General features: G+C 40.1%; 1 protein-coding gene across 5 annotated transcripts in view; it reads left to right on the top strand.

Moving 5' to 3' along the window:
* Positions 1–414: 414 nt before the first annotated feature.
* LRRC28 (leucine rich repeat containing 28) overlaps positions 415–12,167 on the top strand; it is a 53,236-nt gene continuing 41,483 nt past the window's right edge. For 3 of the 5 annotated variants that reach the window (XR_007168197.2, XR_010834149.1, XM_048076317.2), the window contains exons 1-5: positions 415–571; positions 2,890–3,118; positions 7,033–7,073; positions 9,711–9,748; positions 10,506–10,643. Coding sequence is in view for 1 of the 5 variants with exons in the window: in XM_048076317.2 (XP_047932274.1) it covers positions 2,951–3,118; positions 7,033–7,073; positions 9,711–9,748; positions 10,506–10,643 (385 nt within the window). In the remaining 4 variants the exon portion in view is untranslated. Of the gene's footprint in view, positions 572–2,889; positions 3,119–7,032; positions 7,074–9,710; positions 9,749–10,505; positions 10,644–12,167 lie in introns of those variants that run through there. The other 2 variants (XM_067003689.1, XM_048076319.2) reach the window with 2 other exon arrangements.

Raw genomic sequence — 12,167 nt, 5'->3', positions numbered from 1 at the left:
AGGTTGGGGGTGTACACAGGATTGCCTAAGGGCTAAGATTGTCTAATTGCCTAAGATTGTCTGTTGTCAGCAAAATAGCATTAGCTGCAACAAAACTTAGGGGGAAGACGGACTTTTGCCACAACTTTTGCTTGCAAGTGGTATTTTCCTTTGAAAGCTGTTAGGAAGGGGTAACCGGTGTGTGCAACAACTCGGCCACGCAGCCAGCAGCAAAGCCAAGCTCCCTCACCGGCAACCTAACGCCCTCGGCCCCTCACAGCCCCGCCACAGCAGAGGGCGGACCAAGCGCTGAGGCGAGCCGGCTCCTCATTGGCCGCTGCAAGAGCTCCAAGCCCTGACAGAACCGAACTTCCCATTGGATGCCGCGCAGCGGCACGCTTTGTGATTGGCTGAGAGGCGAGTGCGGGCGGGAGCGGGCGGCGAAGGGAGCGGCACCGTGGCCTGGTGGCGTCTCGCGAGAGTTGCGCGGCGCTCTCGCGCGGCCGCGGCCCGCCCTGGTCCGCCCTCAGGTGCTCGGAGCCGGCGGCGGCCCCGAGCGGAGCGGGCCGGAGGTGCTGCCCGCCGCCCGCCGGTGAGTGGCCGCCTGCCGCCGGGGAGCGGGGCAGGGCGCGTCGCGGTGGGGACGGGGGGACCCCCCCGCTGCCCGCCCCGCTCGCTGCCGGCCCCCCGGAGAGCGCGGGCTCGGCGCTTTCTCCGCGGTGTGGGTGCGAAGCCTTCCCCGGGCCGAGGCCGGGGGCCCGGCCCCTCGCTGTGCCCGGCCGCAGCCCGCCTCAGGCGGCCTCTCCTGTGCCTGTGGAGGCCGGGGGTGCCGGTTCCGCCGGGCACTGTCCCGCTGCCTTTGCGGGAAGGGGATTTAGAGGCAAAAAAATAAAAATAAAAATAAGGGTTGGCTGCCGGTGGAAGCGGCTCGGAGGGTTTTTCTTCGGGGTAACAGCCAAAACAGAGCTGTGTGGTGATGGCATCTGTGGGCTTGCACGGGTTGTAGCCGTGTATCCGCGGCTAAACGCGGTCCAGGCGGTTCGTGGAGCCTCAGCTGCGAAGTTTGGCAAGTTGAGAGCATCGAGACGTGATCCCTGGAGAAAGCAGAAAGCTGTGGGGTGTTTGCGTGGGTGCTCTCTGACCTAATAGGGCTTCCTTTTAAAGACAAAAATCAAAGCTAAAAGCCATGCTTTCAAATGGAAAAAGTGGGGAGTAAGGCATGATCCGCGCAGAAACAGTGTGCCTGGCATTGCTCCCTTCTTGTCAGGGGAAGATGAGCTTTCCTTCAGCGTTTCTTGTGTAGCAGCAGGTAGTGCTTAAATGCTCACAGACTTAAAAATTCTGATATTCCTCTTTGAGTTACTTTAAGGCTGATCACAAGTACGGAGTTTGTTTCCTCTGCCCGCTGAACTAAGAGCACTTTAGCGCAGCTAACGCCACAGGCCAGCGGTGCCTGCGTGCTGTCTCCTGAAGGTGATAGCTGATAGAGGCAACTGCTTCTTACAGTGGTTTTTCTTCTCATGAACACTGTTTAACCTAAGTTAGGGCAATACTTTGTAATCTTAAAAAGGATTCTGAAAATGGTAGTCCTTTGCTTACAGAACTGATCTTAGCATTTCCTGAGCTGGGGATAGCTTAGGACTAGAAGAGGCATGCAGTCAATGAAAAAAATTGCTGTATTTTTCCAGAAGGGCATAGGACATCGCTAAAAGCCACTTATCTACGAATCAAGAGAATTACTGGAACTGATAAAGTAGTTTGGTCTACATGGATGGTCTGGTTCTCAGTCTCCAGCTGAGTTTTATTTACAGTGGCTACTTGATAATCAGATGGGCTTCCTTGTCAGTAACGCTGTACTTCTACTTCCAGTAGATGTTATGTATCTCCTTAGTGAAAGCATAAACTAAAATGGAAAACTTTATTGGTGGGAAACAGTTGCAATTCCTTTTCTTTAATGGAAGTGAATTTACATGCACAAGTCTGCAGCAAACCTCCAACTTCAAATTTATAAATGGTCTGGATATATGATGTTCTTCTGAGTCCTCAGATAGTTGAAAAGACATAACATTGCTCTTATCCAAATCTACACAATATAAGAACGACTAGAATTTCAGTTATATCTACAAAAGAAGCTAAATAAAGTCTGGTGTTAGCTACAGGTTAATTTTTAGCTTATATTCGAACTTTGGTTTTTGGCTTTGACGTCAGTTAAAGCTTGATGCCTTGTTCTTTTGTTTTTAATTTTAGTGAAGGCAGCTGAAAGTCTGCAGTCACATGTAGCTCTTATTAAATTTTCTTGCTGTAGAATTTCCATTATGCTATTTCAAAACAGTCGTGCTTGCTGTCCATCCTCAATGTCAAACGCAACTAATAAATATTCCTGGTAGTTTTATATGCAAAAGCTTAACAAACTTTTGTAGCCTTTTGTCAGTCCTTCTTAAAATCTACATGAAGTTGTTTTAAGTGATCCAAACGTGAGTCCTCTGATAAATGGTTCATTTTGCTTAAGATACGTGGATTCTTCTTTAAGAACTCATTACAGAACAGATACAGAACATCAGTAGTGCTTTGGGGAGAGTTTTTTTTTTTTTTTTTTCCTATTTTGGTGATGTCAGCTTTGACAACACTGTCTAAAAAGGTCAACGGAAAATGACTGGGGAAAAAAGAAGCATTGTGTGATTATGTATGTCTTAAGATCTTGTTAGTGCTGGTCTGAATATTGAGACTTTATGCAGAAAACAGTCAAAAACTTGCTTCTGGCATAACTGGTGGTGTGGAGGTTCTGGGTACTTTATGTATTAACAGGAACAAGTGTGTTTTGATAGACTATCAGCTATAATAACTATTTCCACAAAAGGATGTGTGGCATAAACCTTGATACTGTCTTTTTTTGCTCCTCTTGTCTCCTAGAGATGGGCCTGTTTTCAGAAGATGCAGTGCACTAGATGCAGTGCTTGGAACAAGATTAGTCATGGCATCAGAACTATGTAAAACAATCTCCGAGGCAAAGCTGGAAAGGCACAAGAACTTGTTCTTAAATTACAGAAATCTCCATCACTTTCCTTTGGAGTTACTGAAGGATGAGGGGCTGCAGTACTTGGAGAGACTTTATATGAAAAGAAATTCCCTGACCACGTTGGTACGACAACCTCTTTATTGTGATATTTTCTGTCTGTGTGCTTAGAAATTCTGGGTTTGGAACAGGAAAAAAAAATTTAGAGAATTTAAAAAGATAATGATCTTTTAGCAAATCTGATCCCAATTGATGTCATCTATTGTGCAATACAAGCATGCGGTTGTATTATGTTCTAACTTGCATGGGTGATGTAGAGTATAACAGTTGAAAGTTTATGCCATTCCCTGTATACTCTTTTGGAGCTCTGTGAAGACTTGATTTTTTTTTTGGTATTGTTTTTAAACTTTTGGAAGTCTTGCTCAGTGTCAGCGGTCAGGTCTTTTTACTGTTAGATACTGTGCAGTCTAGTCTGCATTGCTTCATTAGGTTCAACGTTTATCTTGGTGTGTGCCTTATTTTTAAAGGCAATGCCAACCCTGGGTCTAATTTAAAGCTTGCTGATATGGTGCCAGTGAGCAGTTACGTCTGTGGGCTGTCACTGATGGGAAGAATAAAGAGTTAATTTAAGGATTAAATTAATGGGGGATGGTGTTGATTTTGAGCTTTTTTTTTTTTTTTCCCCTGAACTGAACAAATCTCGCAAATGCTGTGAGCTTGGAGTTCAGCGTGGGGTAGTTACAGTTGTGTGAGCTGTTCTGAGCTGGCAGAACTCTAGAGAGACTCAAAACTTGGCACTGTCAATACACTGAACTTTCAAAGTAATTCAATTTCTTTTTTCCTTGGGCTCCTCCATGGTAGGGTAGTTAATTTAATAACCAGGGCAGGGTTTGGAGGGCTCAACTACTTAAAATTCACTAAAATTGTATGTTTCTCAGTGCTTCCTGGAAGAAGTCCTGTACTTGCCCTAAGGAGTATTTTTTTTAAAGCTTGGACAATGACACATTAGAATTCCTTAATAAAGGTTTTGCTTCATATGGCAAGAGTTGAAAGGATTCTGAAGATTTTATAACTTAACTTCATCCTGAAAGTCACTTGTTTTTACATGTACTATAGGAAATTATTCTGGCACTTCTCGGGAATGTCCTCTGCTTAATGATATAATGGGCATATAGTATTTCATGGTTAAAACTGCTTTTAAAATTAACCTGATGTTACAAACATTTCTGCTTTGATGCTCAAATTCAGTGATTGTTTAGTTGGAGTGGACCAAAATAGATCAAATCAGCAGCATGTTACAAAATAAGGCAGGTATCTTTTTGTGTGTAGGAAGTTTCACAATCTCCATTAAAAGCAGAAGATCATCCTTGGACACTATTAAAGCATGAGCTTGAGCAGGGATTGTAGTCTGGGGCTTCATACTTACGGAAGACCTAGGTAAATCAGAAAGAAGAAAGGAGCAACAAGGGATTTTTAGAGAACGGAGTCTGTGAGGAGAAGATTGAGAGATTTAGGTTAATTCCTCTTGTGAAAAGAAAAGACGGAGTTAAAAATGGAATTGGAGGAAGGGTGAGAACAGAGGTCATCAGTTTTTTATGAAGCAGTGCTTTCATAATGAAATTTCATTATTTTATGTCCGTTGCTGGTAGGACAAGTAGTACTCGCAAGTTCAGTATAGTAGTAGTTAGTTACACAGGGAGGAAAAAAAATCTCATTTGAGAAGAGCTGCAGACTGTAACAGGTTATTGAGGGAAGCAGTATTCCTTTCACTGGAGACTTTAAAAGAGAAAACGTACCAATTTCTTTGAAGGGTGATCCTGTCTCAGAAGTATAGTTGTAATGTCTCTTTGAGCCTTGTGCTTCTCAGTTTGCGTGAGATCAGCATTAGCTTATCAATAAATACTTCTGCTTAGATTATGAACAATCATCAAAACAAAACCTTTGCTGCATTTCTTGGAGGCGGTGCTTCCTTCTGTCTTACCAGCTGATTTTGAGTTGAAAAACATTGACTAAAGGAAGCTTTGCTCCTCTTTTCTCTTCCAAAATTGCTCTAGTCCTTGACAGATGATTTGGATGAAAATGTCTGGAGTAGTTACGCTGTCAAAATTTGCATACACCTTGCCTAAGAATAACTTTGTCTTCATTGGCAAGATAAAATGATAGAGGACCGATGTAGTGGATCGGGAAGCTGTACAGCACACCTGCATCCCCACGTCAAGTCTTACTGCTACTCCTCTTTTAATGCTAGACTGATACCATTAGCCTTCCAGTGATCCTGTTTCCCCATCTATAACAAGGAGATAAGAGTTGGCCTTCATGGCACTGTCAGAAGCATGATCTAGCTGTATCGAACAACAGTTGTTCTTAATTTACTGACTCAGAAAGTGCAATGCTGTCCTGTTGAGACGAATCAGCAGGTTCACTTGCTGAAATATATCCTGCAAGGATGAGGCAAGCTTCCCTAAAGTGGTGGCAGAAGTGATTATTCATTTATCGTTGGTATTTGTTGTTGTGTCACCGGCAGACCGCAGTCTGTACGTCGCTGACTTTTACTCCTTGGTAGACGGATCGTGAATAGTTCTTTTTCATCTTAATGTTATTGTGGGATGTCATACTGAATGATTTTGATTCATAGCAGTTGGTTTTGCCATACTCAAGAAGATGAGCAGAATTTCTGTGATAGATTTCCCAAACTGTCAAATTGTTTCTCTTGAGTTTGTCTGTCTTAGAGAATGAAGCAGTTAAAAATAAAAGTATAAACCTCATGTACCACGTGAAAATAGTTTGTATTTCAGATTAGTGGTCTTAATCTAATAAAGGGTTTAGAATGAAAGAGCATTTTTTCATATTCCTTCATTTTTAATTTCAAGTTTTGATTCATTTTTGTGCTAAAGCATGTTGCAGCCTTTGATGTTTTCCTCAGATTAAGCTGTACCAAATTATGTGCTGAAGGTAAGTGTACTGCAGCCAACATACCAGTAGGTGGCAACAGCTGATTAGTTGTAGCCTGTTTCTTGAGTCTTGATACCAACTGATATATTTATTACGGAGCCAACATTTGTGGCTCCCTAGTTAAAAATAAATCATTTTTTGTACTCAGATCTAGGATGTGGCATTTCTGTTATGTAAGAATATCATGACATTACTTTATCAGGTTGGTGTTTCTTCATAATAGATTTATAAATACAAAGTTAAGTATTTTAGGTAATAGTACAGATTAAATTTACATGACCGTGCAAGTTGCTGGGTCCCTCTGAAAGGAAACTGACCATTTGATCAAGCTGCTTTTAAAATTTGCGCATATATGGATAATGTAAAAAGTGGTCTTGTTCAGATAAAATCTGTTTGACGTGCATTTTTTTAAGCAATGAAACTGTCTTAACCCAGGGTAATGTTAAGTGCCATTACCAACGTGACATTTGGAACTTGGCAAGCCCATTTTGTGGTATATGTTCCCGGTTATTAGAGCCATCAGGGAGCAGAACTGCAGCTAGGCATCAGCAGTTGGAAAACGATATGCATTTTAACATGTCAATATGGAAATCTGCTTTGTTGGATTCAGCACTTCTGGCTTGGTGGTTATTGATCAAGCTACACAAGTTTGTCAGCCTTACAAAACAAAATACGTTATGGTTAGATATCTTGTACAGTTCCTGTTCCACTTAGTCTGTAAAGCTTATGGCTTTTTATCAGTCTCTCAGCCTCAGCTAATTCATTTTAATATATTTTCAAAAGTGAGGTTTTGTGTTCCATCTTTTCAGCCCCAGAAGTCTGCCTACCATTTGCTTGAGGGCATGTGAATTCCACCTCTAGGCTGTAGTTCAGTTTCAGGAATAAATTGCTCGCCCTTGACATATCCCAGATTGCACTGATGGAGAGTATGTGGGGGTGTGGAGGTAGGGTATTGTATGCCAGCTCCTCATTGCAGCTTTTCTCTGACTAGCTGCTAACATGTTTTAGTGTGGTTATTAAAATGAGTTGGGTACTCAATATGTCTGTTCTTTGTTTTAAAACCTAAAAACTCTCTAACTCTTTTTCAGCCAGAAAACCTTGCACAGAAGCTTCCAAACCTCGTGGAATTGTGAGTTTGTGTAGGAGTTCTGATATATTTTTATTATGCTGATCCGTCTTAGCTTAAAATAATTGCATAATGTATTGCTTGTAGATAACCTGCCTCTTAAGTGTGAAGGATTTTTTTGGAGGGCAAGAAAGGGTCATTTTGTGTTGGTTTTCTACTTTTTTTTTAAATGGGTACATCCAGATGTACTCAGTCATGTATTATTTTTTTATAGTTTCTAGTTTGTTGTATAACAAGAATTGTTATGCAAATGTCTATGCTGTTAAGGGAAGAAAAAAGCCTACCCCCAGCTCAGCTCCCGTGCAGAGTGTTGTGACCCTGATAAAGCACTGAACCTCCAAAAACAATGGCCATGTGCTTGTGACAGCACCAGAGCAACAAGTTACTGCCTCCAGCACACCCCTAGTTGCTCATTTTCAGCTACTAGGGGTATTATCACTCTGGATTTGCTGATTGTAGACTTTTTTTGTATTGGAACCTAGTCAGAGTTTGTCAAATAGGAGCAGAAATGAGCAAGCAGGGGTAGTAACTACTTATTGATGGCTGTAGGCAGAATAGTTTATCCAATCCTGCCCAAAGAATGGGTGTCATATGAACTGTTTTATTTTGGCAATTAATTTGAAGTTGTAAGCCCTGAGCCAACAATTTGTTCCCTCCCACTTTTCTTTTCTTGTCAGGCTGTGATTTCTTTGCATAATAGCATTGGGAGGTTAAAAGGGACATCCCCTGATAACTCATTTGGTTTGCTTTCAGTTGGTAATTGATGGACCACTGATTCTGTTTATTTAAGGGAAAGCTCCAAAGAGGAGGAGGTGTATATCTGAGTAGGCTGATGCATTCAGGTGTCTGATCTTGTCATCATAATTTGGCCCTTGAAACCACACCTTTCTGGTACACACGACCATAATTGAGCAGTTTCGTAGGTCACTGCAGCCTCCAACTTGCTTAAGAAACAGTCTTGTCTCATCATGCCTGAGTCTTGTGAGTCTGTTTATGCTCTGAAGCAGTGAAATAAATATTTTTGTTCTTGATATGCTTAGTATTTAAAGATTTGCCACAGGGCATCAGGAAATCTCCATGATATCTGATGAAGCCTTTAGCGAAAACCTGTGTAAATTATGGCTTAAAATAATCTCTTAGAAACGCTGAACTGTAGGAGTCCGACCTAATAATTTGGGGTTCAGCAAGCTTAGGTGTATGACCATTATCCCATGCATTATAGTGGCCTACAGAGAACTGTAGTGAGCCCATGATTTGTGTAGCTCTAACAGTACGTGTCGATTTCACATCAGTCAGTAAGAGCTCTGTGTTGTTAGAGAAAGGAAGAGACCACAAAAGTAACATTTCATTTAAAAAAATGATTTGTTAATCTGTTACAGACAAATGTAACTTTCAGGAAAAAGAAAATCAGTTACATGTTCAGGAATTTACTGTATGTTTTTAAGAACTTCGCTATTGTTTGCTTCTATGTGTATTGTGTCTGTCACTCTGGGTTACTTGTAAATCCTCATAATATACATCTTTTAACTTGCCTGAATGAAATAGTCACAAGTATTTTTTAGGAGCTGCAGCTAAAATGAGTAGGAGAATTCTCATCCTGAGGTTATATGTAAGGATTTCTCCAAACAAACCTATCAGCTATCCCCATGTTTCCTACATTTTTAGGAAACTTTGAATGTCTGCAATTTTTAAAGAAAAAGAAAGCTCGGGTGCAGCGTGCAGTTTAGATGTTCATATGTCTTTTTCCTTGTTCTGCCTCTGTCTCCCTGAAAAGACAAGATCCTGCTCTTGGAAATGCCGTTTGAATGGAACGGAAAAAAATGTGTTGTGCAAACAAACCCCTTTGTGTGCCTTAAGCAACTCAGCACTGAGCATTCAGTATTTCTTCACAAATATATATATATATATCAATACTTGAAAATTGTTGCTGTTATTTTCCACACAACCCATCCATTCGTTTGCAGCAATGCTGATTTTAGACATGAAAACGAAAATATGTGAAATAATGTAGTTTTTAAGTTACTAGTAGTGCTGGAAGAGCTCCAGCAGAGGGTGCTGAGTATTCTTAATGAGAGCTCTGGTCACCCTCAGTAGCTACCTAAGTGACAATGGTAAGATAAGGCTTTCATCTGGAAAAATGTACTCTAGATTTGAAATGCCCAATTGAGGTGAATAGATGGTGTATGTTTCATCAGGCCATTACGGTGCAAGATTTTTTTCATGTACAGGGAGGAACGTTTGTAATTGGTATTTCTTGTGTGGGTTTGAGTTTTTTCTTGTTTTACTCTATTTTTGGTGTGGAATAACCTGGTGATCGACTATGGTCCACTGTGGTTATTCTTTGTGCTGTATTTTTCTTTTTCTTATGGCTCTCAAAACTCAAGCCCATTATTCTAACTGTGAATGTTTTGTTTTAAATAATTGTTATTGCTTTATTTTTATGTTAATCATTTAATAGTCTAAGTGAAACTTAAATACTTGGCAGTTGCCAGTTTATATATTTTCCACAGCATTTGTGGTTATAGAGAGGTTTCGAGGGCGCTCTTTCAGTCTGAAATTAGATATTTTGCAAACTGATTATGTAGCAGAAGTCCTTGAGGGTAACAGGTGGTATCCTCTGCTTTTTTCTCCTCCCCCCAGGTACCTTCATTCAAATAACATAGTTGTTGTACCTGAAGGTAAGTAATCTACCATCTCACACAATAAGTGGCAGGAATCATAAAATATTCATTTTCCTTCTTTGATGAGGCCTATTTTTCCTTTATTTTCCCATAAAACTTTAAAGATTTTTTCATACAAAACATACCATTGTAGCCCTTGCTTGATAATATCCTTGTTTATGTTTTATTACCTTCTTTTAATGAATTTTCAAATGCATTTAAAGGCTATTTGCTTCAGTTCTAATTGAAGAAACTGAAAAGGCTAATGGCACTTATCTACAGAAATTAAAATCCAGAGCGTCTTCTGCTTTGAGCCATCCAGAATAATCTGCTGCTTTAGGTCTTGATTGTTTTGAAACCTAAAGTATCCAGACTTTGTACTGGTTTTCCTTCCTTGCACTAACAGTAGAGCTCTGTGTCTATCCTCAGGAAAGCACTTGCAGCTCTGTCTGAATATGTAGATTGGATAGACTCAAAGGCAAGGAATGGAAAAAATATTTCAGAGCAGAATCATCTGGTGAAAATCTAGAATTGGGAGTATTCTGCGTACATCCCTTTCTTTCTTTCTCGCCATCTCATTGCCACCACTGCTGTTCGTTAGACAGATGAGCATTTCCACCAACTATGTCATTCAGTTGTCAGACTGGCTTTAATGCATCAAAATCTGCTCAGACTTAGGTGTTAGGTACTGTGGCTTTTTATCCCCTCATAGTCCTATTAAGATGTTACCATTACTGTTGGGTCACATTCACGTTTTAATCTGTTCTCTCACAAGCCATTGGCTCCCTCGTTAAACTGCAGTTTCTGGACCTAAGCGATAATGCCCTCGAAATTGTGTGTCCAGAGATTGGTCGCCTGAGATCTTTACGTCATCTTCGCTTGGCTAACAACCAGCTGAAATATTTACCTGCAGGTAAGTACAAATGCGTGAGGGATTAGAGCAATGACAAAATCCATTTGAACTTAATTTGCACAGTGATCTGCTCTAGGTTTATTCAGGTCTTAGAGCTGAAGCACGGTACAACTTGGGTTTAAAGAGGAGGCAGGGATTGCTGTTGTACTTTATTGTGCCAAGTATGTTTTATACTTAAAAAATAATAAGACATGCTGTATGGACTCGAGGTAAAGTCCTGAAAAATGTTTCTGAAGGGGGGAAAAAAGAAAAAGTATTTGTATAACAGTGTTTGCTGTTGTAACAAGAAAACATTGAATTTCTTCAAGAAGACACAAAATGCTAATGAGAAATGTCATTATGATAAAATGAGGTTTCTTCTGATTTTACAGAATATGAAGTATTCCAGTCCTCCTTCTGTCTTTTTAGCCAAACAGCCTCATACTTCTTCTGCAAAGACATGTGTCTAGTAGCTTTGCCTATGGCAGTTCCACCTCACTGTGACAGTAGATAACAAATGTTGGTCTTGCTAGTTTATAATAAAAAAGCAAAATTTATTCAAAGTTAATGTGACACAGAATCAGAAAGAGTTGGCCACAGGCAGATTTTAAATTATTTTTTTGCCTTCTAAATACTTTGATAAGCAGAAGTAACTGATTCCTCTTCTTCCATCTCCCCTCTATCTTTCCAGATAAGATGACAATGATTTAAAAATTTTTTTTCATTGTTTTATTTTTAATCTTGCTGTGGGATATTTGAGTTTTCTGATCTGTAGAGATGATAAAATACAAGGTCATTATTTCAAAAAATAAAGCAAAAAATTGTGTAACTTAGTCCAACAGGACTAGCTTTTGGCTCAAATTTTAACTAAATTTTTCAATGTGACTTTCATGTGTTTCTAAGTTCACATGGCTTATTCTCAAGAAATATTCTGCAGCGGTTCCTTGAAGTCGTGGTTGCAGAAATCTAGCTGTCATTTCCTTCTACTTTTCTAGGCATAATAAGCTTTGTAGAACAAGTCAAAGAATAATTGTGATTAAGGAAAAAAGACTATATAAATGCTCTGGAATGAAATTAGATAAACCTGTTAAACGTTATGACCCAAGGCCAGTAAAATTTCCATCAATTTTAAGATGTCCTACATTCAAAAGAAAGGAGTGACTTGAGTGCGCTTTATGTTCCTCAAAGATAATTTACCTTATGGTGCTGTACCATGAAAGAAAGACTTGTTCAAAGAAAAAGTGACACATTTGCTGCAAAACTTCACACATTAACTTAAAAAGGTTCCAAAAAAGACTACTTTCAAAAGGATAATTTACATTACTAAAGAGTTGATTTCAAGTCTACCACATTTGATTAGGAACTGGTATCGGCCGCGTAGAAAAGCTGCATTAAATTTCCCCTGAAGTTTACACGAGATTTGGTACTGAGCATCGTCACTAAGCGCATTTCGTTTTGGGTGTGTGAAAATTTTTCGTGTTTAGAAATAATACTTCTGTAGCTACTTTTAAATTGGAGAACCTAGGGATGTCTGGTCTTTGTTGT

This window comes from Anser cygnoides, chromosome 11 (assembly GCF_040182565.1).
Source record: "Anser cygnoides isolate HZ-2024a breed goose chromosome 11, Taihu_goose_T2T_genome, whole genome shotgun sequence".
Classification (NCBI taxonomy): domain Eukaryota; kingdom Metazoa; phylum Chordata; class Aves; order Anseriformes; family Anatidae; genus Anser; species Anser cygnoides.
Note: the sequence above shows the minus strand (reverse complement) of the source record. Positions and strands in the feature narration are given on the sequence as shown.